This window comes from Pinus tabuliformis, chromosome 9 (genome assembly GCF_031772625.1).
Source record: "Pinus tabuliformis cultivar Carrire ecotype Pingquan chromosome 9, CPIR1, whole genome shotgun sequence".
Lineage (NCBI taxonomy): Eukaryota > Viridiplantae > Streptophyta > Pinopsida > Pinales > Pinaceae > Pinus > Pinus tabuliformis.
Genome location: NC_142307.1, coordinates 333,350,427 through 333,376,625, shown reverse-complemented (window position 1 = coordinate 333,376,625; position 26,199 = coordinate 333,350,427). Strand labels below are relative to the sequence as shown.

General features: G+C 38.0%; 1 protein-coding gene across 1 annotated transcript; it reads right to left on the bottom strand.

Annotated features, from left to right (window-relative positions):
• Positions 1 to 412: 412 nt before the first annotated feature.
• LOC149148563 (uncharacterized) lies at positions 413 to 22,547 on the bottom strand. Its single transcript, XM_089442211.1, has 4 exons — positions 22,004 to 22,547; positions 21,337 to 21,689; positions 18,898 to 21,222; positions 413 to 622 (listed from the first exon to the last, which is right to left on the bottom strand). Exons 1-4 carry the CDS (start codon positions 22,545 to 22,547, stop codon positions 413 to 415), a joined length of 3,432 nt encoding a protein of 1,143 aa, XP_089298337.1.
• Between the last annotated feature and the right edge of the window lie 3,652 nt (positions 22,548 to 26,199).

Here is a 26,199-nt window from a genome sequence, read left to right as displayed (position 1 = left end):
GGACTCTGCTTTTTCTTGAGCCTTCTGTCTCCAGCTTGTCTGTAGATGTTGTACATGTGGTAATACCCTCGAGTGGTCTCTGAGGTCAGATTTGCCTTGCGTAAATTTTCATTGATGCAGTCAATGACGTTGTTTGCTGTTGTGGCTGCTTCTTCAGCTGCTTGTTATGCTTTCCTGATCTGTGCATCCCACTTATTAAAGAGCATTTCTTTGTGGGTGTCATTGATTATGGGTGCGCCTGCCTTTTCCCTTCCTTTGATTCCTGCCAAGCCAAATATTCAGTAACTTTTTTATCAATTAAATCGTAATCATGTTGCAAGTCCACGACTTGATTGGTAATTCTATCGCTTATCTCGCAATAAGAGCTCCACTGTGATATTCTTTGGCACAATGTTTCTTGTTGTTGCAGTAGTTAATCATTTAAGGAAACGGATTCTATGACAAATTCTGTAAGCTTAGGATCATCTTTGTGCATCTCTTGCATAACCTGTAACTGTTTTTCTCTTTCAGACAAATTGTTCTGGTATCCTAGCTGCATTTGTTGAAAGTCTTGCTGTAGTCTTTCAAGCTGTTTCTGTGCTTTGCTGTTGGCGCTGGCTTGTTGTAGCTGTTGCTGCAAAACCTGTATTTGATCTTCTTTTTCTTTTAGTAATTGCTATACCTCATATGCTTTATCAATGGTTGCAGAAGCATATGCTCTTGCGATCTGAGATAATTTAGTGAGATTTTCAGTGGGATCGGTGGTAGGATCTTGCCATAGGATGTCTAATTGCTCTGCATCATGAGAGAGCACGCTTTCCAATTTCCTTTTATTTCTTTGTCTTCTCACCATAGCCTTATGCTGCAGACTGTAAAATACATCAAGAGGAGGAAGTTCTTCTATTTTGAGCATAAGTTCAGAATATGGGGTCATGGAAATATGTTCCATTTCTGGGACATTGTTGATCATTCTTGTGACTATATCATCCACTGTCTGTACATTACTTTCAGGTGTTTTTGTGCCCTGTCCTTCAGTATTTATTAATTCATTGAATGTCTCCCATTCTTTATCCAGCTCATTTTTGACTGGTGGTGGTTGGACGATGAGAGGGGGAAGATTTACCTGTGGAGAGGTCAAAACCTGTTGTTCTGAGCACTCTTTAGACTGGGCAGTATCTCTTACTGACCCTTTGCTTTTATTATGGTCACTTTCAGACCTCTTGGAGTGTTTTGACATTTCCCTCCGAGGCTTAGATTTAAACTGTCTGTGCCTGAACTTCCACTGAGACTGATACTGGGAGTTGGTTCCCTCACGGGTTCCAAGCGTAATTTATCCAAAGGGATATTAGCTAACCTCCTTTCTCTGTACATTTTGAACTCTCGAAATTCTGCTGGAGGAAATCACATTTGGGCCGAATGCAGAACTTCTCTAAGTGTACTTTTATGTTGAAACATATCATCAAAAATATCATCTTCTTTAGAAAACACTTTTATTTTGACTGTAGTAGTGAAATTCTTAACGATATCAGAAGGGTCGAATGGTCTTCCTGGAAATTTGAATAATCGTAGATATAACATGTTGTTTACTTCTTTGAATGCATGGCCTACATCAAATAGTGAAAATGCCCCACAAACCATAGGAAATTGCGGCCAAATAGCCTTCTTCTTGTCCTTCAAATCTTTACTCATACCTCCTTCTCTGCAGGTCTGATAAGCAATCTCTCGTGCCAGTATTTTATCAGGAACATATAAAGGTAAGACATGAGGGGAAGCAAGACTTCCGAATACCCTGACATATGTGAAAAGTTCTTCTCCGAACCATCTCACGACAGGGAGCATATCGACCTCTGCTTTGGGAGAAAATCTTGGAGTGTCTTTATCATACAACATTTTGTAAAGAGGTAATATAATTCCATGACAAATCTTGTAGAAATACAGAATGAACTTGGAATCCCATAATTCTTTGTGATAAATATGAATGGGTAAGGGGTCCTGAATAGTCCATTTCTAGCCCATTAGACAAAACTTGGAAATATAACATATTGCATCCATCACATAAGCAGACAAGTAGAAAGGGGGATAAATCCTCTGAGTAGTAGTTCTTTTGGACCAGTAATTCAAAATGGCTGTGGCTAAATTGTCAGACAATATCTTAGCCCAATCCACAATAGTAGCATTAGTGGCGGCACCCAATAATGGTAGCCATTCAGATGAAAAGTCATTAATGTCTGGCTTTCCAAAAAGTCTACAGAGCATAGCAGCAGCAAAGTAATACGGGGAGGTGAGAGAACCAGTACTATACATACCATGCTTATCCTTTTTTAGTGGTTCGTCCCTTCTTGACCAGTCCTTGGTGCATTCTGCCAAATCTTCATTTTCTTTAGCAAACTTTTCCATGAACTGTTTGTTATAATTCGCCTATGGCTCTGGTAGATGATACATGAGCCTCAAATCTTGTGTATTGAACGAGCCAATGAGTCCTTGACCCTGAGTCTTAAATTTTCTTTTTGTGATATCAGCACTATCCAGTACCCATTTGACCATGTCTGTGTATGGAAGAATTTTTGGCCTTGCTGCTATCCGGTGCAAGAATGAACATGCTAGTTCTGAAATAGATGCCTAAGAAGACCCGTGTGAGTCTGCAGTTGCTGTAACCTCCATTACCCTAGGATTTTCTTCCTCGAGTAGACTGTACATGCCCTCCCAAGTAGTAATGTTGGCATCTCTGTTACAGGTGGTGTCTGTGTACAAGGGCGTCATTTCTTTATCTTCAGAACTCGGAGCTTTACCCTTCTTCCCCATAATGTTTTGAATACTGCTATGTATACTTCTATGCCCTTTGCTCCTGCAGTTTACAAATGAGGTAAGAATAATGATAAGAAAAAGGTGATGGGAAAGCTTTAAATGCTAAAACATATAAAATATATCACCCTACGTGAAATGGCTCTTTGATCAAATCAAAACCATATTTCATTAACGATTGCCAACTAACTCATTAACTAACATTAACGTGCATAACTAGGCATCGGTTTATGGAAAAAGCTTTTTCGAACAACGAGCCCTAAAGATCTGTGATAAGGCGATTTTGTGATTTGCTTCGCAATATCACAGATCGCAATATCTCTTATCCATTGCGTATGGAAATCATCCGTTACTGTGTTTTCTGTGAAATACGATTTGCGAGATGCGCCATCACATATCGGCGGTTTGAGGCATTTCGGCTTTAAGTGATATTTGAGACATGCGATGCGATGAGGGTCTTTTGATGCGTGATTTCACATCGCGATTTCGCAATTTTAGGATTCCGCTTGTAGGATGGCATCCATTACCTTTTTGCGATGCGACGCTTTTTATTGAAGGAGTGGTTTTATGCAAACTTTATCATAAAACTTAAGTGTTTTTTTGGGTTTTGGAAATTCTCCTAAGTTTATGATAGTAAGTTTTATCCAAAAAGGAAATACAAGCACTAAATTTTTTTTAATAAGGGTCCCCACTTATTTAGTATTAATGATAAAACTAAAATAAGAAGGGGGTTGTTGCTGGCCACAACAGAACCTTAAGGTTGTTGATGCTGAAATTGAAGAACTCAAGCACCTTCATTTTGGAATAATGGGATTTCATAGATATGATTCCAACAATGTTTGCAGCAAACATTGTAATAATATACAATATACATGGCCATATGAACCAATGATTATTATAGAAGATGAAAAAGTCAAGAATTGGTACAATGCATTGAGGAAGAATCGATTAGGAGATGAGGCAGGTACCTTCCATGTTACTTAGGAACCATATGTACAGATGGAGGATATTAAGCAGGAAGAAACTACCCAAGTTGACACTCTATCACCTAAAAAGAGGCTAAAACATGATCTAGTGGCAGAAAGAAGTAGAAATTTCAAGTTTGATCCACTATGCAAAGGTGCAATTGTGGCAGAGAAACAAAGGAAACAAAGGGAGGAAGAGAAGAGAAGGTTAGTAGTAGAGAAGCAACTAGAAGAAGAACACAAAAGGGAGGAGGAGAACTTACAAAAGGAAGAAGAAGAAAAGAAGAATAAAGATGATTTTTTGAAGAAAAGGAAAGCATAAGAGATACAAAGGAAACAACAATAAGAACTATTACAAAAGCAGAAAGGAAAAGAGCATAAGAGGAGGAAAAACAAAATCGATTGCAGGAAGAAGAGTTGAAGAAACAATATGAAGAGGAACTTGAATAGGAAATGGAGGAAGAACAAATGGCCCATGATATAGAAGCTAAAATGGAAGAGGATGAAGATATTGAACCAATTGTAGAAGAGCCAAGAAGTCAGTCAGATCCTCCTCTCACTGGTGGCCATCTCCCATTCAATGAAATGGGAATTTCTTCTACACTTGATGACATGGTTATGGATATATCTAGTTTTACGTTTGACCAACTAAATAAGATAATTGTACAATAAATGTGAAGGTAATTACCCAATGACCTTATTCATACAATTTCCATAACCACATAATAGGTGATAACATCCGATACCAGGAGGAATCTTCAAGAAGTCATGGAAACAAATGTGGATTTTGTGACAACAACACAAGATAATATAAAGTATCTTTCACCAACATTAGCACAACTGATCTAGGGGATACAAAATATGATCAAAAATAAAAAAAAGTGCTCAAAATCACTCGAAACTGGCGCCAAATCGTATATATCATCATTCTGAGTCCAATGACGCTTAAATCATCTCAATTTGACACCATATGTGAAAGTTATCGCATTCTACAATTTTTGGCAAACTACTAAAAAGTCAACTTGCAGGGTTGACAAGGATGTTGACTGGGTAGGTACGGTGGTCAGACGCGACAATCCTGTGTTGAAACATGGTAGGTCGTAAAGGTATAGAATGAGAAATTTCATTGGTAACCCTTGGTTTTTGTGAAAATTTTTGTTTGGGGGTCAACTGACCCAACGGGGTTCGACTCTGTGACCTCTCGCAATACAACACAATGACTTACCATTAGACCGTGTGGTGGTGCTTATTATACAATGGGCATTGATTTAACTTAACGTGTAGTCATTGGTGGATTTGGGGGGGGGGGGTAGGCATGTGGGCTTGCCAACCGACCCAGCCCCAGTCACATTAATACCACACGACCATGACCAAGGCAGAAGGAGTAGGGGGCGAGAAGTTAACCCAACCCCTAGTTTAAACAAACCAATGTAACCATCAGTGTTAAATAGGAGGGGTGGAGTGCATTTCACCCTGCCTACGCCTGCAGACACTTTGCTCACATATGTCCTAGAGCAGTGGAGTTGGTGGGTGCGTGGATTTCCACATGACCAAAGAAAAGGGCGAAAGTTGGGTTGCAGGTGCCTAACTAAGTACCCAACAAATTGCACCATTTGTAGTGGAATCAACACCATCCCTGTGTGAAATTGTCGCTTGGCAGATATGCTAAAGGATGAAAAATGTTGATAGTTTTTCAAGTTTTGGTGAATTTGTAGGACAAATAGCAGAGAAATGGAGAAGGAGGCCTAACTTGGCCCTTTTTCAGCCCTTTTGAGCCCAAGAGGAGCCTACACAGGGATTTTTGGGTGTTCTAAACACAATGGATGCATTATTTTTGTGATTTGAGCATTGTATGTTGATGTAATTTACATTTTGATCATATAATTTAAAGGGCGAACATTGGAAGCTAGATCCAGAGATGTAGCTCAGGAGGGGTGAACTTCATCATCAAATTGCTATTTTGTGATGTTTCATGCTTCCTATTTTTATCTGTTTATATTTGCAAAATTTAACTAGAATTATTAAGTTTATGTATTTTCTCAATTTCGATCCATTGCCCATAATACATACACTAGCTTGAATTTTTTCAAGAAACCTTCAATTTTTAATTTCAGATCATTTTGGTATCAGAATATGGTATTTTTTAAGGTTTGACTAGTTTTTCAAGTGTTTTTGAATGATTACAAGGTCTAAGTTGAAAAGAGGAGAAGGAGTTCTTGAGGAACCAAACCCTCTAATTGGTTCAAGGAGGTCACAAACTCCAAAAACTCCACCAGTAATGGCACATGAAGAATGAGAGGAGTTGATTTCTAAGGATGAGCGAGCTTTCAAAAATACTTTCTATGATATGCCTGAGATGGTGAAAGTGTTGCACAATGAGAGGACAACAAGGTTGCAAGGAGAAAGTTTTAATCAACAAAAAAGTAATGGTGGTGATGGGAGAAAGCCTCCACCTCCATCTTATCCTTCACCTCCATCTTCACCTCCATCCTCACCTCCTTCTTCACGTCCTTCAACACCTAGACATATTCCTCCTAGATCTCCAAAAGGACATGTTAAGTCTCCTTTACTTAAGCTTGATGTCAAGTTTGAATTTCATATGTACAATGGGGAAGTAAATGCTGAAAAGTTGGATAATTGGGTTCGTCAAATTGAATTCTATTGCAGGATTCAAAAGTTTAAGGATGATGTTACAAAGATCCATCTTGCTTCTCTTCATTTGGAAAGTGCAACCCTCATCTGGTGGGAGGCCAAAACTCAATAAGATTTGAATAAAAGTGGTAAAATTATCTCTTCTTGGAATGATTTATAGTTGCATTAAGAAGGTGATTTTATCCATTAGATTACATGCAAAAAGAAATTATGGATTGGAAAATTTTTAGACAAGCTAAAGGTCAAAGTGTTCAAAGTTACACACAATTTATAAGAAGATCTTTAAGCTTGGGTGTTGAGTTTTCTTCACAAGATACCCTCCTTAAATACATAGGTGGATTGTATATTTATTTGAGACATACTATACTTATGTTTAATCCCACAAATCTAGATGAAGTATGTGTTCAAGAAACTCATTTAGAAGCTAGAAGCAATAATGTTCCTCAGGAGACTAGCAAGAAACCTTCCAAATCTGGAGACAAAGGAAAGGGGAATTTTAAAGGCAAAGGAAAAAATAATGCTACAGTTAAGAAAGAGGGAGAGAAAATTAAATGTAAACATTGTTTAAAATAATGCCATGATGAAGACCATTGTTGGAAATACATCCAGAAATAAGACCAAATAAGTTCAATAACAAGGGGAAATAAAAGATTGTTTCAACAACTCAAAAAGATCTAGGATCTTATTCAAGTGATGAAACCAAAACCAATACCATGAGAATGAAAGGTAAAGCTTATAATGCAAGCACTAGTTCTTCTAGTAAGCCTATTGTGTCTCAAAATGATAAAGAAAGAATTTATCTTTCCCATATCAGGGTGATTACAAAACATACCAAAGTTGATACCTTATTTGATAGTGGATCTCAATTCAATCTTATCTTTGGAGCAATTTCAAGAAATTAAATCTAGAAACTATACCTCATAATAAACCTTATCCATTGGGTTGGGTATGTCATGATTCCAAGTTGCAAGTGACAAGAAAGTGTAAACACAAATTCATCGTCATTGCAAATTTTATTGATGAGGTAAAGCTTGATGTTGTACCATTTGACATATGCAGAATTGTTTTAGGGAGTCCATACTTGTATGACTGGAAAGCCATATTCTATCATCATGAGAAAAAATATCATGTTTTTAAAGATGGAGCTAGTGTTGGTCATATGAAAAGGCTTGTAAATACTAGTAAGAATTTTGTATTGTTGATTATTAAAGCTCAAGATACTGTTGAATATGAAGCTTTCACAAGATCTGATTCTAAACTCAAACATGATTCGGTTGAAGTTGTTAAAAATTATGAAAAGATGTTTCAGGAACATGAAGGGTTGCCTCCTAAAAGAGGAATCCATCATGAGATTCATTTGCAATAGGATGCACCATTTCCAAACATTGACTTGTATAGAATGTCTGATTCGAATGGAAAGTGGCATCTACCCATGGTATTCATTCACCCATGGTATTAATCCACCCATGGAGTCTACCCATGGTATTGTAAGTGGCATCCACCCATGGTATTCATCCACCCATGGTATTCACCCACCCATGGAATTTACATGTGGTATTGTAACTAAAAAAAGACTATAAGTAATAAGTCACATTTTGTAAAAGGACAGATTGTCCATCACAATCTAGCTTTTACAATTATTCTCTATTTTAATAGAAAATATTATTTTTGGTTTTATTTATTGTGTGTTCTCTCCTTTTTTTTTTCTGGTATTTCAATTTTTCAGATCTTGGGGGCCTCCCCCCCCAAGATCCATTTCAATTTTTTAGATCTTGGCGGCCTCCTCCCAATATCTGGATCAGTGGTATCAGATTTAGGTTACGGCTCCATGGGAATGAGTGTTTGACGCATATTTCAGTTTCAAATTTTTGCAACAATCTTCAACAAACTTCATGCACGTGCTACGACCTCCATAGAGAACTTTCTTGGGCAAAGCAAGAATAATTTTTTTTTTTTTTGTAGGGATTTTTTGGGCAGAGAGTTTTCAAATCATATCTAAAACTTTTGGTGCAAAATTTTCAAAAAAAAAATAACATATCTGGAACCCTTATGAAAAAATACCCAAATAAAAAATAAATAAATAAAATAAAAAATTTGGCCGGATCGGAGTCTGGATGAGGGAGATATCGTTGATTGAGTCGGGAGGCTCATTCTATAGCCCAATATGAGGGGATATGTAAGTTTTTCTATCCGTCGTACCCTTTAAAATAAAATTAAGACTTAAAAATTATGTTTTAAATAGAAAAATAATGTCGGCTATAATTTAAAAAAATGAATATGTTGTAAAGTAATTAGAAGTAAAACAAATGTGTAAATCATATGTTTAAATCTTATACTTTTCAAAAATATTTCAACAAGATATTTAAATAAACTATTTGAAGATCTATGTTAACTAATTTATGTTGATATCAACTTCATATATATCTATATATAGAAAAAAAAAGTTTTTATGGTTAAATTTTTTATTTGGTCCTATATATACTCTATTTAGCATTCAAAAATACAATTTAAACAATGAAAAATAACACATTGTATTTTGCACTCTAAAAAAGTTTGCACGTGAAGAAATTTGATCCCTCTCGGCTCATGTTAGATCTGTACTTAAGATGGATCTATGCTGGTTTAAAATCATCTGTGTTGTATAAAATTTTCTGGCGACAATTCGTGAAAGTCATCTCTCCTATCATTTTTGTAGTTTTTGTGTAGAATTTTAGAAAAATGATTGCAAATGTAAGCTCCTGTTGAAAAATCAACCAATTTAAAAATCAATTGGTTGGATCGGAGTTCGAATGATCGAGATATCATTGATTTAAAATCAACTATTTTTTCAGGACTTTTGTGACGGCGGGAGAGTTGCAGTGTGAATTTGAGTTTCCAAAGTATCCAGATAGGGATTTCAATCACATGTGAAGATGGAGAATGGTGATTCTATTTCGAAAAACAGATTATAATAAATATTGTGAGTTACATTGACTGAGATATTCATATTTTGAATTAGTTTTTATATCTGGAGCAACACTTAGACTGGGTTCCCTTTGGAGACGTGCCCTTTCACCCCACTTTACTAGGAACTTGATTCACATTCATCAGTTTCATCATAGCAACATCTGACTTGGCTTCTTTGGAGATGTGCCCTCCCACCGCAAGTTGTGTAGGCACTTGCTACTTCATCAACAATCAACATCACGATTATGGGTTAACCACACAAAATCCTTATTGTTGAAATCCATTTGCTATGCCACACACAGTTAATATCATAGTTGGTCACAAGCATTACAGGGTATCTCCATCCTCAGATCTTAGCTTTTCATGGTTATGGGTCACCCACAAACCCACACTTCATCGAAGTCCATTTGCTAGACCGCACAATGTTGTATTACAGTTGGTCACAAGCATTACAGGGTATCCCTATCCTCAGATCTTTGTTCATCACAAGTATGGATTAACCACACAAAACCATTCTCTTTAGTGGCTCTTCATATTCAACGTGGGCTTCTCAGGAGGGAACTTCACGCAATGGGGACCATTTCTTCTTAAGGAGAGATGAATGATCTAAATGGAAAGTGGCATCTACCCATGGTATTTACCCACCAATGGAATTTACTGTGGTATCGTAACTAAAAAAAGACTATAAGTAACAAGTCACATTTTGCAAAAGGACAGAATGTCCAGCACAATGTAGCTTTTACAGTTATTCTCTATATTAATAAAAAAGTTTCTTTGTGGTTTTATTTATTGTGTGTGTTCTCTCCTTTTTTTTCTAGCATTTCAATTTTTCAAATCTTAGGGGCCTCCCACTCAAAGATCCATTTCAAGTTTTTAGATATTGGGGGCCTCCCCCCAAGATCCGGACCAATGTCAATTTTGGAGAATGCATAAATCAAGAAGCAAATTCAAGATTTACTTGACAAAGAAGTCATCAAGCCCAGTACATCTCCTTGAGGGTCTCCTATTGTCTTGGTTCCAAAGAAGGATGGTACATACCATATGTCTATGGATTTTAGAGCTTTGAACAAGATCACAATAAAGAATTACTATCCTCTTCCTTGCATTGATGATTTTCTAGACCAGTTAATCACTAAGTTAGATTTGAGAAGAAGTTATCATCAGATAAGGATTGCTGAAGATGATATTTTGAAAACTACTTTTAAGACAAAACAAGGTTTGCTTGAATGGTTAGTCATGTCATTTGGGCTTTGCAATGCACCTGCAACATTCATGAGAGTTATGAATGATGTGTTAAGACCATTCCTTGATGATTTTGTCTTAGTATACTTAGATGATATTCTGATTTTCAGTAAAACTCGTGAAGAGCATGTCAAGCATGTGAAACAAGTTTTAGATGTCTTGAAGTAAGAAAAATTGTATTTGAAGATGTCTAAGTGTGATTTGGGAAAACCTTTTTGGTTTATTTGGTCATATTGTAGGAGGGTGTGAATTGAAGTTTGATCCCTCAAAAGATGAAGTCATTGTGAATTGGCCTAAACCCAACAATGTAAAATAAGTTAGGAGTTTTTTGGGAGCAACCCAATATTGGATAAAATTGATGGCTAACTTCTCACTCATTGCAGCACCATTACATGCTTTGACAAGTGTGAAACAAGTCTTTCAGTGGGGTGGTAAGAAACAGAAAGCCTTCGACACTTTGAAATAGAAAATCAGTACAACACTAGTTCTAGCACTTCCAGATCTTAAGTAGTCATTTGAGATTCAAACTGATGCAAGTGATTATGCTATGGGAGAAATTTTGATGCAACATGGTAAGCCTATTTGTTATCATTATGAAACCTTTACCAATGCAGTAATTAACTATCCAACTTATGATAAAGAGTTGTATGCTTTGGTACAAAGCGTGAATAAATGGAAGCATTATTTGATGGGTAAAGAAATGATTATTCATACTAACCATCAACCTTTGCAATATTTACAATCGCAAACCAAGCTATAACAAGCTAGACATTTTAGGTGGATGGGATTCCTACAACAATTTCATTTGGTAATCAGGTACAAGAAAGGTATATACAAAAAAGTTGTTGATATGTTATCAAGGCCTATTGTTAATGCATTTTTCATTCTTAAGCATAACTCAATCATGCATGAAATTTATATTGAACAATATCCTCAAGATGATGATTTTAAAGATGTTTATGCAACTTTGATTCAAGGCAATCATGTTGAAGATTTGGATTATCATGTTCTTAACAAATTGTTGTATCATTATTGTCTTGAGGCTTCTGCGAATTGTATTTTGTGTAGAGTTTTCTTCCGGGATTATCGCATCCATAATTCTTTGTATCAATGTTTCGAGCCAACTACTATGGCTCATCATCAGGATAGATTAGAAAGTGTGTAAGCTAGATCTCCGTGGAATGAATAAATAGAGGTGTGAGATGGTGATGGAGTGAGAAAGATGGTAGCCGACTGTCTTAGGTTAGGTTAATTGATAATTATAAAGTTTGTAATTCATATCTATTACAATTAGTATTTGTATAATAATAATTGAATTTTAATTAATTATCATATTGTCTTTATTAATTTATTTAGTTTCTTAAAATTATGATAGAATGAATAGAATTAGAAATAGAGTAATAATCAATCTTAATTTTACTTTGTTTTATCCTTATATGTAAGAATGATCATTAGGGTTTCTATGATTTTAATAATTTTCATTTAAATATGTATGTGTTAAATTAATTTAATTATGAATGTTATTTTATTTACATATGTTTGTATTAAATCAATTTAATTATGAATGCTTCTATTAAGAATGTTTGCATTAAATCTTAATTATGAATGTTATTTAATTATGTTTGTATTAAATCAATTTAATTATGAATGTTATTTAGGATTTCTATAATGTTAGTATTAGTTAATTAATAATTAACAATCTTATTGTAGTAATTGAGTGATGTTTTATTAATAATTTTAGGATTACTTAAGAATGTTATTGAGTTATTTTTTTTGGTGTTTTATTATTGAATTAATAGATTTTATATAGTAATATATAAAGAAAAAAAAAACTAATTTGGATTATTTTGATCAATTTTAATTTTGTATATGATTGTTTTAAGTTATATGTTATGATTAATGGAGACTGAGGTGGGGAGAGAGAGATAAGCAGGTTTGTTGATAAGTGTGAAAGGTTTACTGGAGAGAGGATGTGGTATTGGAGGGAGGTTGGATCAGGAGGTTAAGGTAGGAATCTAGTTGTCACTTATTTTCCATCCTTCATCTCGGTTGAGGTTGTTTGGGTGTTTCCCTATTTCTATGGCTTCTCTAAATTTTCTATGGTGATAATGATCGATTTTGGCCACTATTTTGGAGTTTTCAATACATACATGATGATTGGTTTTACAGGAGTGTTCAGCTAGGGCTGATGTTTTTGAGCAGTTATGTTTTATGTCAGCAGCATGCTCTTGAATCCTAGTTTGGATAGATCGACCAGTTTCCCCTATGTAGGTTTTTCCGCATGAACAAGGAACCATGTAAACTCCTTTGTGGCATTTGGGATCAACCAGATCTTTAACTGATCTAAGGCACTTGCTAATGGTATTCATGGGTTTAAAGGTGGTTTTAATGTTGTTTTTCTTTAGAATATAGGCAATTTTGTCTGTAGTACCTAATATGTAGGGGAGGTGAACCTTACTCACTTGATCGTCTATAGGTTGTCTATTTTTGGGATTTTCAGCATTCATAAAGGCTTTGATCACTTGGTGTTTATTGTATCCATTCTTTCTGAATACATTCATAAGATGGGTTTTCTCTTTCTCAAAGTGATCATGATCTGAAATCCATATAGCTCTGGTTGCTAAAGTGTTGAGAACACCAATTTTCTGAGAAGGATGGTGGTGAGAGTTGGCATGTAGGTATTGTTCTGTGTGTGTTTTCTTACGATATACCTAGTGAGATATGGAACCATCCTAGTTTCTATTGATTAGGATGTCAAGAAATGGAAGGCTTCCATTTTCTTCCAGTTCCATGGTAAACTTGATGGAATTGGATTGATTGTTCAGGTGTTACAAGAACATATTTAATTTTTCTTTCCCATGGAGCTAGATGATGAAGGTGCCATCGACAAATATTTTCCACAATTTGGCTTTTAATGGGGAAGTTTCAATGGCTCTATTTTCAAATTCCTCCATAAAGAGATTCGCAATAATGGGAGATAGAGGAGATCCCATGATGTTCTCAACACTTTGGCAACCAGAGAAAGAGAAAACCCATCTTATGAAATATTCAGAAAGAATGGATACAATAAACACCAAGTGATCAAAACCTTTATGAATGTTGAAAATCCCAAAAATAGACAACCTATAGATGATCAAGTGAGTAAGGTTCAATTCCCCTACATATTAGGTACTACAGACAAAATTGCCTATATTATAAAGAAAAACTACATTAAAACCACCTTTAAACCCATGAATACCATTAGCAAGTGCCTTAGATCAGTCAAAGATCTGGTTGATCCCAAATGCCACAAAGGAGTTTACATGGTTCCTTATTCATGCGGAAAAACCTACATTGGGGAAACTAGTCGATCTATCCAAACTAGGATTCAAGAGCATGCTATTGACATAAAACATAACCGCTCAAAAACATTAGCCCTAGCGGAACATTCCTGTAAAACCAATCATCATGTATGTATTTAAAACTCCAAAGTAATGGCCAAAATCGATCATTATCACCATAGAAAATTTAGAGAAGCCATAGAAATAGGCAAACACCCAAACAACCTCAACCGAGATGAAGGATGGAAAATAAGTGACAATTGGATTCCTACCTTAACCTCCTGTTCCAACCTCCCTCCAACACCTCTCTCTGGTAAACCTTTCACTCTTATAAACAAGCATGCTTATCTCTCTCTCCCCGCCTCAGTCTCCATTAATCACAACATATAACTTAATATATCATATACAAAATTAAAATTAACCAAAATAATCCAAATTAAATTTTTTTATATATTACTATATAAAATCTATTAATTCAATAGCAAAAAAAAAACACATTCTTAATTAATCCTAAAATTATTAATAAAACATCACTCAATTATTACAATAAAATTGTTAATTATTAATTAACTAATACTAACATTATAAAAATCCTAAACAACATTCATAATTAAATTGATTTAATACAAACATATTTAAATAAAATAACATTCATAATCAAATTGATTTAATACAAACATATGTAGATAAAATAACATTCACAATTAAATTGATTTAATACAAAACATATTTAAATAACATTCATAATTAAATTAATTTAACACAAACATATTTAAATGAAAATTATTAAGATCGTAGAAACCCTAATGAGCATCTTTCATATCAGGATAAAATAAAGTAAAATTAAGATTAATTATTATTCTTTTCTATTTCTTATTCTATTCATTCCATCATAATTCTAAGAAACTAAAATATAAATAAATTAATAAAGACAATATGATAATTAATCAAAATTCAATTACTATTATACAAATACTAACTGTAATAGATATGAATTACAAAGTTTATAATTATCAATTAACCTAACCTATGACAGTCGGCTACCATCTTTTTCACTCCATCACCATCTCACACCTCTATTTATTCATTCCACAAAGATCTAGCTTACACACTTTTTGATCTATCCTGATGATGAGTGTTAGGCCCCTATACTACTAGTGTAACCCCTTATTGTTATTAGTACAACCCACTTATTATATTGATGTACCCATGTAGTGCCCATATTGTTACTATTGTGCCCCATAGAAGCCCACTATTTTTATTATTGTGCCCTTACATTATTATTGTTATGTCGGCTCTAATTATGTTATGACCTCTTAGACTCCTATATATAGAAAGGAGGTCTTTTCATTTGTATCATCCAAGAATTGTTCATTTATGTAATGTAAAGGAGGTTGCCCCCTCGAAGAGGTTGAATGTTGATCTATCTTTTCTATCTTTTCTTGAGCTGGTTACATAACAATGAGCCACAATGGTTAGCTCGAAACGTCAATAAAAAGAATTATTGATGTGATGATCCCGAAAGAAAACTCTACACAAAACATGAAGTGATATCCTCATCTTATTCCATATTCAAACTTTCAAAATGACCTTTGAGATATTGTAGCCTAGCCTCTCTAACTCTCATATCCTGATGGGTTATAAAATTAGACTTTTTGTTGAGAAATCATCCGCTCTATTTTTGACCCAATACTCTTTTTTTTCCTAAAATTACCTCTAAAACCTTAATATATGCCATGGGAAGCTAAGTTATGAAAATGTGTTTACTATTTTTCTTATTACGTTCATATATTAGAACTAGAGGATGATTAAAGAGTAGTTTTATATTTTATAAAAATATATGGTGTGAATAAATACGAGGCGCTAACCTAAATTTGCAAAAGGTACATAGACAATACAATACGGTTGCAGTCATATGGTGATCAACGAAGAAAAAAATGGCATTTACCGAATTAACTACATTCTATAAAGAAGTAATAATTTTGGTTTAAGCATCTTTAAAGGTCTCAAATAGTTGGACAAAACCACTTCATATTATTCCATGATCACCATATACTAGAAAAATTGTATATCGATCCATTCCAAAGATTATCTCTAGGCCCAAGGAAGGCGTCCTGTGTTTCACAAGTTGTTGTGCTAACAATTGAATGTTTTTCTAAGATGCCTCGGAGAATAACAATCGTTACAATGCTTAGGCCAAACATATTACTTCTCACATGTTTATTTTGTTATGATTGGATTTTATTTAGAAGTATGATGTATCATAAGTCAAATTGTTTTGGTTAGTGTAGCCTCCTTATTTAGAAGGTCTTTTGGGGCTTATATTCCCCTCTATATTATAAATATATACTCTTAATCACAAGAAAAGTTAGTATGTGAACCATATTGTAATTTTTCTTGCTTAATACAATTATGCTCGTGGATGCGTTGACTCTCTACTGAATTTTTCTTGGTGAATATATGGATACTTAGGAATAGGACAAACCTTGAGTTGGGCTCAATTGAGATAAGGTCATGCATTGAGTTTATTTTCACAAGTTATTGATGAGCCTCGGTATTGCAACAAGAATGTTGCAACTCCCAAGGCTACCGACTTTAATTATCAACCTGGGGTTCGTACAAACTTAAGAGGTATCAGAACTGTATGTGCAGCATACAATGTATCCTTCCTTTGTTTTAATGATGTAATGGAGTGCATGTACTGAAATAAAATCCTAAACCAATTGCAGAAAATGAAATGTTCGAAATGGAACCTTAACCTATTGCAAGAAAGAAAGTACAAGGAAAGAGACTGAAATCAAATGCTAAAACACATCACTTTCTAACTAACTGCTAAGAATATTTACTTCAAAAGAATGCTAAGTTAACATGTATGAAATCCTACTCTCCTAAGCCTGCAGATTCAAACCATTAAACCTTCTACTACTATGCATGTAAATGAATAAAATAAATATATTTTTCTTTTCGTCTTTTTTCATGTGAGTGTGAAAGATAATCTCTTTTGGTGATGTGGAAGGTGGCTTGGAGATGATGGTGAATGGTTGGAAGGCTTGGGATATCCTTAGGTGACTTTGTGTGGCTTCCTAGAGGTTTTCCCTCAATTTGGCCTTAAAACAGGCCACTATAGGAAAACCTACAGGATGTACTAAAACCTACAGGATTCCCTATATTTCTACAGGATACAACCGAGAGTAAAACGATGGGTGTCGGAGGTGATGGAATACTTATGGAAGGTGGTTGGTGGATGGAATGGAGTGATAAAGTGCCTAGGATCACTCAGAAATTAAAACCAAAGTTGGGAAATGGATGGATTTGCTCAAAAATCTTGGAGAAGTTTCATTGTGAAGTGATGAAATTGGTGAGGGCTTAATGACCAAACAAATCAAATCCAGATTGGATGGGAAATTTTCTTTTATTAACTAGGGTGTCTTAGGTCCCTATTCCAAGTGGAATCACTCAAAAAGACCTCTGTTAACCCATGCAAAAAAAATAAAAACATTACTAGTCGAAAATCTAGAAATTCGAGAACTAGTGAGCTAGTAAATATAAAAAATGCCTATCCAAATCAAGTGAAAACGCAATGGGGTAATTTTTTTATGAACTAGAATTTTTTTGTGATCTAATACAAGTGGAATCAAATTGATTGAATCTCGTTAGCATGCTCTAAAAAATAGCAGAAATTTAATGTTCTTTGCTAAAGAGGAGGTCCAACAATCTACATTCCAGAATAAGAAGACTAATCCAAGCAACTCCATGATTGCTATGGACTTCCAAAGTTTTTTCAAGGCTGAAATAATGCTTGTGATCCTGAAAAATAACTTACATCAACCATTTAACTCAATCCTACAACAAGAAATCATTAATACTAAATGCAGAAATAAAAAGAAATACAAACTAGAGATGTATGTGAATAAGCAGTGAAAAGAAGGAAAGAAAATGATACAAAGGGGCTCTGAGGCTCCTGGGATGGCCAATCCCAAGGAAACTCAGAGACCTATGGAGGAGAACAAGATTTAGAAGCTGAACATAACACCAATATTCATTATTTTCATCAATAGAATTACATCCCTGCAAGAAAATACAATGGAGATGCAAAAATACGAGTTCTCTCCACAAGAACACTAATGAAAATTTATGACTAGAGGCAAATTCGACTTGGTACTTATAAAAAAAGATTAGGAATCATTCCCCATGAATGGAGGAAGCTTTCCCCACCAAAATCCCTTGATTAGTGGAACACATTCCTTGATTTTCTCAATCATTGGAGTTCCACAATATGTGCCATAATTCCATAATATCTTTTTCTTTTTTCCACTGGAAAAATCCATAATTTTCATTAGATAGAGAAAATTACATATTGTAGATGCGTTTTCATATGCTGTATTCTGAGTCTGTAGGAGACTCTGTGCTGTTAAGATACACCACGCAGGGTGTTCTGCTTTATAAACAAAAATTTATGTTTATACACTGTTATATATCAGTTTTCGCCTGTACATAGGCCTCGCAGGACCCCTTTCAGTTGATATCTTATATATATACTATCAAAAAGGTTCAAAAAATTACATTTGAAAGTTCTTTTCACTTATATTTGTAAGTCAGGGGCTGGGAGCCCCCTGTTGCTGCTGATCCATATACGGCTGATGGTAATAACGAAATTCATCAGCCCCCCTCTGCTCTTGTATTATCCATTCACCTCTGGGTAGTGACGCGGCCTCCTTGGATAGTTGGTCAGCGCTGCTGTTATGTTCCCTGTAAATGTGATTACAAGAGATATTGTTAAATTCCTCCTTGAATGTATTCACCTCATTTAGAATAATGCTGAGTGTGTGAATGTGGCAAACTGATATGCTATTGAACCAATTAATGATAATATTTGAGTCCCCAAAAATGTTCAAATTGAAGCACTGTTGTCTCAATGAGAAATACAATAGGTGACGGAGGGAAATGAGTTCAGCAAAATTGTTGGTGCCCACTCCTAATCCCATCTTTACTTTGTAGAAATGGTGTTCATTGATGTAAAGAATGAAGCCCCCACCACAGCCCTGTTGATTTGCGGCACCATCAAAAAAGGCCCAGGGGGTAGCTTTATCAATGCTGGGAGGTGGGTGTGTGCGGCGGTCTTTAGGGGGAGTAGGTTCCAGCAATTCATGATATGCAGAGATAATTCGAGCTTCAATGTGAGGCCAGCTCACAAGTTTATTATCGAATATGTACCGGTTTCGTGCTTGCCAGATAGACCAGCTGGCAATCAAGGGTAGACACAGTAGTTTTTTCCCATTGTTCCTTCCAGACCAGTCCTCCCATGCTTTAAGAATATCATTGCCAGACCATAAACCCGTGAAACCGATAGATGTGGATAAGTTCCGCCAGAGTGTTTGTGTTGCCGCACAGAGTAGGAAGATGTGTTCCGTGGATTCCGATTCTTGCTTACACAGTATGCACCATGTTGGTCCAAAGATAGCTCTGTGTGTCAGATGCTCCCCCGTGGGCACTATGTCTTTAAGGATGCACCAGAAAAAAAGTCTAGTGCGCGGGGGTGCAGTAAGCTTCCAGATGTGACACCACCAATTCATAATCGGATCTGGTTGTTTGTGTTGTATCAGTGCGCAATAACCAGCCTTTGGGGAGTATATACCATAATCTGCCAGGCTCCAAACTAATTCATCAGGCCCCTCTTTTAATCTGATGTGGGATTCCAGGAGAGCTTGTACATAATCTTTCCATTCTTGGTGCCATCGAGGAGGAAGGTCGATCTGCTGTGCCGATTTCCAGGCTTGTGAAAATAAATTCGAATTTTGTGGGTCTGCTATGTGTGAGAAATACATGATCCCATGTGCATGTAAATATACAATGAGATCTCTAGATAGGATATGTCTTCCTCCACATCCGATCCACGGATCCAGCCCTATCCTGCCCAAGGATCCATCATTAATTCTCCATGCCAGGTTGTCTCTAATAAGGGGGAGGGAGTGGATCAATGCCTTCCATACAGATGAACAACCCATCGACGACCAAGATGGAAGTCGAGCCCAGTCCAGCAGGTTTTGTGGCCATATATATTTATGATATGTGATGTGAGTCCATAGATTCTGACCTGTCAACAAAGTCCAACCCATTTTTGCAGCTAGGGCTTGGGAAAATTGGGGGAGATCCTTCAGCCCCCATCCTCCCCATTTCTTTGGTAGAGCAATTTTTTTCCAACTGATCCATGCAAATAATCTTTTGTCTTGATTCCCGTTCCATAGGTATCTGTTACATAATTGCTTCAGTCTGGATAATATATTCCTGGGAATCCATGCAAGAGCCATCCAGTAAACTGGAGTAGCTTCCAGGACCGATTTGATAAGCACTAGTCTACCCATTCTGGACAGATATCTATGGCTCCAAATGGATAGTCTCTTCTCCAATTTTGCCACCAGCCAGACCCAATCTGCAATTTTGTGGCAAGTGGGCTTGAGCCAATAACCCAGGTATTTAAGTCCTCTATCCATGGGATGTGTACTATAGGGGAAGACCTGGAGCGCAAATTGGGATTCCTGTACAGAGGTGCGGGTGAAAGTTATGGTGGATTTGGACTGGTTGGCAAGCATTCCAGTGGCTGATGAGAAGAGAAGGAGGATCTTGGAAAAAGTTCTGGAATCCCGGATGCTGCCATCAAGTAGGATGAGCACATCATCTACAAAAAGGAGATGAGTGATGTAGCAGTCCTCAGTGATCTTGAGTCCACAGATATCTCCATCCCTTTTGGCAGATGCAATCAAACGACTCAGCCCCTCCATGACAATAAGAAAAAGAAGTGGGGATAATGGGAAGCCCTGTCGAAGCCCCCTTTCAAAGTGAAAGAAGTGTGAGGCCGAACCATTAATGAGGACACTGAAGGAGGGGGTGGTGATGCAGGCCATGATCCAAGAGATATAATTGTGTGGGAAGCCCAGATGAATCAGCATCATCTTAATATACAGCCAGCTGACCTGGTCAAAAGCTTTGGATAGGTCAATCTTGAGGATGATGCTTTTCAGGTGTTTGGTCCAGATGGAGTGAATGGCTTCCTGAGCAGAACCTATGGCTTCGTGGATCTGTCTGGACTCAAGGAAGGCAAATTGTTGAGGAGCAATATGCTTGGAGAGGATCGGCCTGAGTCGATTGGCGATAATATTTGAAATAATCTTATATAGGCAGTTGCATAAGGAGATAGGCCTGTAATCATCAAATGAGGATGGGGCGTCAGACTTAGGTATGAGAGCGATGAAGGTCGAGTTGATGGCATGGTATAGGGAACCAGATATTCTGCTTTCCTCCACAACTTGCAATAAGTCCTGCCCCAGTAACTCATAAAAAGCCAGGTAGAATTCGATGGTCCAGCCATCCGGGCCAGGGCTCTTATCTTTCTTGAACCATTTTAACGTGCCTTCAAGTTCACCAGGGCTGACTGGTGCAAAGAGCTCTTCTGCTTCCTCCTCATTGACAAACCTTGGAAAGTGTCTTGCCACATTAATGATGTCAGGTAGGTTTGCTTTGCGAGGGCATTTGTAGAGGTTCCTGAAGTGTGTAGTACCAAGGTGGGCTAGCTTTGCGAAGGTATCTGCAGTTCCCCCCTCTGGCATGGGAAGATTCCAAATGGTGTTAGATACCTTACGGCCCTTGGAAAAATTTTGAAAGAACCTCGTGTTGTCATCCCCAGCTTTTAACCAAATAGCTCTACTCCTCAGCCTATGTGATTCCTCGCATTCCTTTAGGATGGTGGCCTTCTGTTTTTCAAGCTCAATCAGTCGGATCTTCTCCTCTGCAGATATGAATCCCAGGCTTCGATCATCAAGTAAGTGCTCAGCTCCGCTTCAATATTAGATAGCTGTGTGGTTTCCCGGGCAAGTTTCTCCCTAGCCCATTTAATCGAGAGATGTTTGATCTCTGAGAGATTGTTGCAGAATCCTTTTGCAAAGGACTCATCTCGGTTAATCGGGTTTGCATTCCAGAAGTCGGAAACCAGCTTGATGTATGAAGGGTCGCTCAACCATACATGGTTGAATTTGAAAGGGGCTTTCGGCTTTTTGAAAGGCCCCTAAAGTTCCAGATAGATGGGTGAGTGATCTGATATACCCCCCGATCCCACCCATTGTCTATAGTGATGCAGCTGTTGGAGGAGAGGTCCTTTCATTAAGAATCTGTCAAGTCTGCGGGCTAAAGCAGCATCACCCACTCTTCTGTTCCTCCAGGTGGGAAGCGGTTTCTGCATGGGGACATCAATGAAGTCGGTCTGCTCCAGTAGATTAGTCATATGGTCCGAGATGGCATCAATTTGGGCTACAGATCCCCATGATTCTCTGAAACCTAGAGAAAAATTTAGATCCCCTCCAATAACAGTATGCTCAAAATTCATAAGGGATAGGTTTAGAAAATGCTGCCAGAACTGTTCCCTTTGATGACAGGGTCCATACACATTCACAATTCTAAGGGTCATACCTAGGTCCGCAGAGAAAAGATCCAGGCCCAAGTATCCCGATCCCCCCCAAGATGCATCAACCCTGATAGTTCGGGGGTTGTATCCTATAGCCAGGCCCCCAGACCTCCCCACAGCATCTAGGGCTACGAATGACCAACTCGGGATCAATGATTGGAGAGAGTGGGAGATTTGTTCAGCCATACCCAGAGTCTCCTGAAGTAGGATAATGTCAATCGGTTCGGTCTCAAGTAGTCTCCTCAAGGCTAGTTTCTTTGGGGCACTAGCTAAACCCCTGCAATTAAATGACAAGCACTTCATGGAGGGACACCTCTCGGGGTATGCCCTGCTCTAAGGACCCCATCAATAGTGGATTGGCGACCGGAAGCGACCTCCGCCCCAGCCCTCCTGATAGCCTTGGAGAGATCTGACTTTCGACCCCTGGATGATAGGGGTATGACACCAGGCATCATAAGACCTAGACCAGTCTGACCGACCGGGGGTTCCTTGGTGTGTGACCTGGAGCGAAGGAAATATTGGTGAGGGGGTGACAGCCCTGAGGATGACGACGATGCAGCGGATGTAGGGAGAGCAGAATTAGTGGGGGCAGTAGTGACAATGGGCGGAGGAGTGGACATGATACAATGAGCAATTGAAGAGTGAATCGGAGAGGCTTCCATATGCGAGGTAAAATCAAAAGATGAGAGAGGAGGGTTCAGAGAGATACCCGAAGCAATCATGGCCTCCGCAGCAGATCGGGCCCTGGTCATCGGAGGCGAAGACAGTCTGGAGCCACTGTCTACTGTCGTTGTTGGAGGAGGGATGACCGCTGGAGCCGGACCTGAAGGCGAGGGGCGCGAACCAACAGGGGAATTTGCCCTGGATGGTGCAGGCGTGATTTTAGGTGAAACCTCAGTTCTCTGATTGAGTGGGCATTCTTTGAAGAGATGTCCGACCTTGTGACATCGTCTGCAGCGAAATGGCACCCCTTCGTAGTCTAAGATCTGGACTCTGATGTACTTCCCCCACTGCAGGGTAATCTTTTCCTCCAAGCCCTCACGTGTATCCAAATGGACCAAAATGCGAGCAAGTGTTCTATTTTTGGATTCCACGAAGGTATGGTCATGATCTAAATAAGTACCCAAAGCATTGCCAATCCTGATAAAGACCTCCTCATTCCAGAACTGTAGTGGTAGCCCTGGCAGGCGAACCCAGAGCGGCCCTGCCCCAATTTGTTCATGTTCAGGATCGAATAATGGGCTCCATCGTTTAAGAAGGACCGGGGCCATCTCAATGTGCCAGTACTTGGCCAGTACCAGGTCCGTGTAATTTTCCTTTGAGAAGTGCAGGGAGAACCAACCCCTGGGCAAGACATGGACCTCAGGTAATTCCATCAGGATACCACCCCAAATCTCCTTAACCCACTGTGATAGCCTGTTGGCTGAATACGCCCGACCACGTACATGTCCGACCAGCACCGTGCGAGCCATGATAGCAAATTCACCGATAGCCGAGGTCTCTCCAAATCTGATGGTGATATCTTTTGATGTCGCCTTGATGCACTTAGTCTTCTTTTTGCTGGTGCGAGGAGCCGATGGGTGGTCCACCAGAGGGTTTGGGATGCCTTCCAGAGGGGTTTGTTTTGCCGGCCTAACCTTAACCGCAGGGGTCTCAAAACAGCCAGATGGTCGAGCACCCGAGCAGGAAGGGTGAGGGGTAGCTGCGGTCACCGGAATATCCACAGAGGGAATAGTGAAGATAGAAGAATGCGGGTCGAAGGAGGGCGAGGGGGGAGTGTGCGAGGATAGGATGTGGAGGGTACCCGGTGATAAAGGTGGAACTTCAAACCCTGGAGAGTCCACTGAATGCGACCCGGAGGGAAGGGGATCCGAGCTATGCCGAGGAAAGGAGACGACAGGCGAGGACAATGGCGGATCCGGGAAAGATAGCAAGATAGCGGAGTCAAGCGGCTGAGAGCGGGAGAAGCTAGGGTTTCCAAAGATAACTCGATCAGGAAAAGGCTCCTCGGAATAATCCACCGCCTCAACCTCCATATTGTCCCCCATTTTTAGCCAGAGGTCTATAATAGAAAGCGACGGGTGTGGACGGAAACGGCAAGGCAGGCAGAGCGCGGCGCCGGAACAGAGACATTTGTCTGCAGTAAACTATAAAACCCTAGGGTATTACCCTAGCCCCATACGAACCATCCTTTTCTCTTCATTACCCCCACCATATTTAAAACATACCCTTTTATTTCCCATAATATCTTGTTGATTTATTATTTATTATTAATCCTCATGTAGTAGGGAACAAGTCCCTAAATCATCTCCTCCTCCAAATCTTCATAATCTGCCCAATATTCTCATAATATTCCACAAAAATAAATAATATTAGGCACAAATAACCAATTATTCATAAACCTTCCTAATGAATATATTAAAGTTAAAAATAAATTATTTAATGTAGAAAGAGAGGTTTAATGTGATGAATTATGGTCATAGGCCTTAATTTATGTTTTAATCTAGAGGCATGGGCCTTAATTTATTTCTAATTTAGAGGCCCATCAATTATGTGTTTATTTTCTGCTAAGTTATGTTCTTCAATTTGGTTATGAATTAAGTAAAATCGACTAAATAATTTTGTGAAGTGTGTGTGTGCTTTTCATTCACTGCAATGTGTTAGAATTTATTATTTATTCTTCTTGTCATTTTTTGGGCCCATGTTTTGGTTTTTAAAGTACAAGGATGATGAATCTACTACTGCGAAACCAACAGTAGTTTTTTCTAAATGGGTAGCATTGTTGTGAAATTAATTGTAGTTGCTACGAAACCATAGTCTTACAAATTGTCTACCTGTTATCGGGAAAACTAGTGTCTATGCAGAGCTGCTAGTCCCACTAAGGCTGGTAGCTACCTTAGAAACAAACAAACTAAAACTAATTTTGTTTTCCTTTATGAGAAATAGATAAGAGAGGAATAAGGAGACCAACCTCTGTCTTGCGCTTGGTTCCTTGCTCGATTCCTCTCCCTTCTGATATATGTTTGCTACTCGCTTCCTTGTCTACCCAGCTTCAAAGAGCACCTACAGAATCAAAGCAGCATAACACTATCCAAGAAAATAGATCTATTATCATAAACAATATAGGACCAGATATATGTTGACCACACAAATGCACATAACATCAATCATACAAGAATGTGGAGGAAAACTTGAATAGCTTTATTGATAATCAAGAAAGAGCAAAGAGGATTACAACCAATTGTTCTGACCCAGCATCATCCTCTCAGCAAGAAAGCCCTTCTTCACCTCATGAAAAGCTTAGATCACCCAACACTATGATATTGCACCAAGAAACCAGTAGCACTTCCTTACAAGATACAAAATTCCAACCCCTAGATCTCTGGGATGAGGGATCCATATATAGATGTTTGCAAGGAGGGTGAGTCATCTTTTGGGAGTTGATTAGTGTCCTCTCTCTGATATTTCTTGATTCCACTTGGAGATTGATGATCTCTTACTCATCCCTGGGCGAATGCAGAGAGGCAAGTATCACAGGAGAAGTTTCTAGAAGATTCCATGATCCTCCACCTTGCAGATTGACCCTTCCATGTGTCCACTCTCGCCCATCGCACCCCATAGAAGGGATTTTCAAGATGCATCGCACCTACTGTGTGTATTTAGGTGGGATGCAGCGCACTTTGACCATGGAGTAGGTGAGATGGTCTAGTTTTGACTAGTTCTGAGCAGTTTTTCATGGAGAACTCTTGGGAGAAGATGTAATCAGTTGACCTTGTTCTTTTAGAGGTTGGAACAACACTTTTAGGGACTTAAGAGCCCTTGGTTTATGGACATTTAT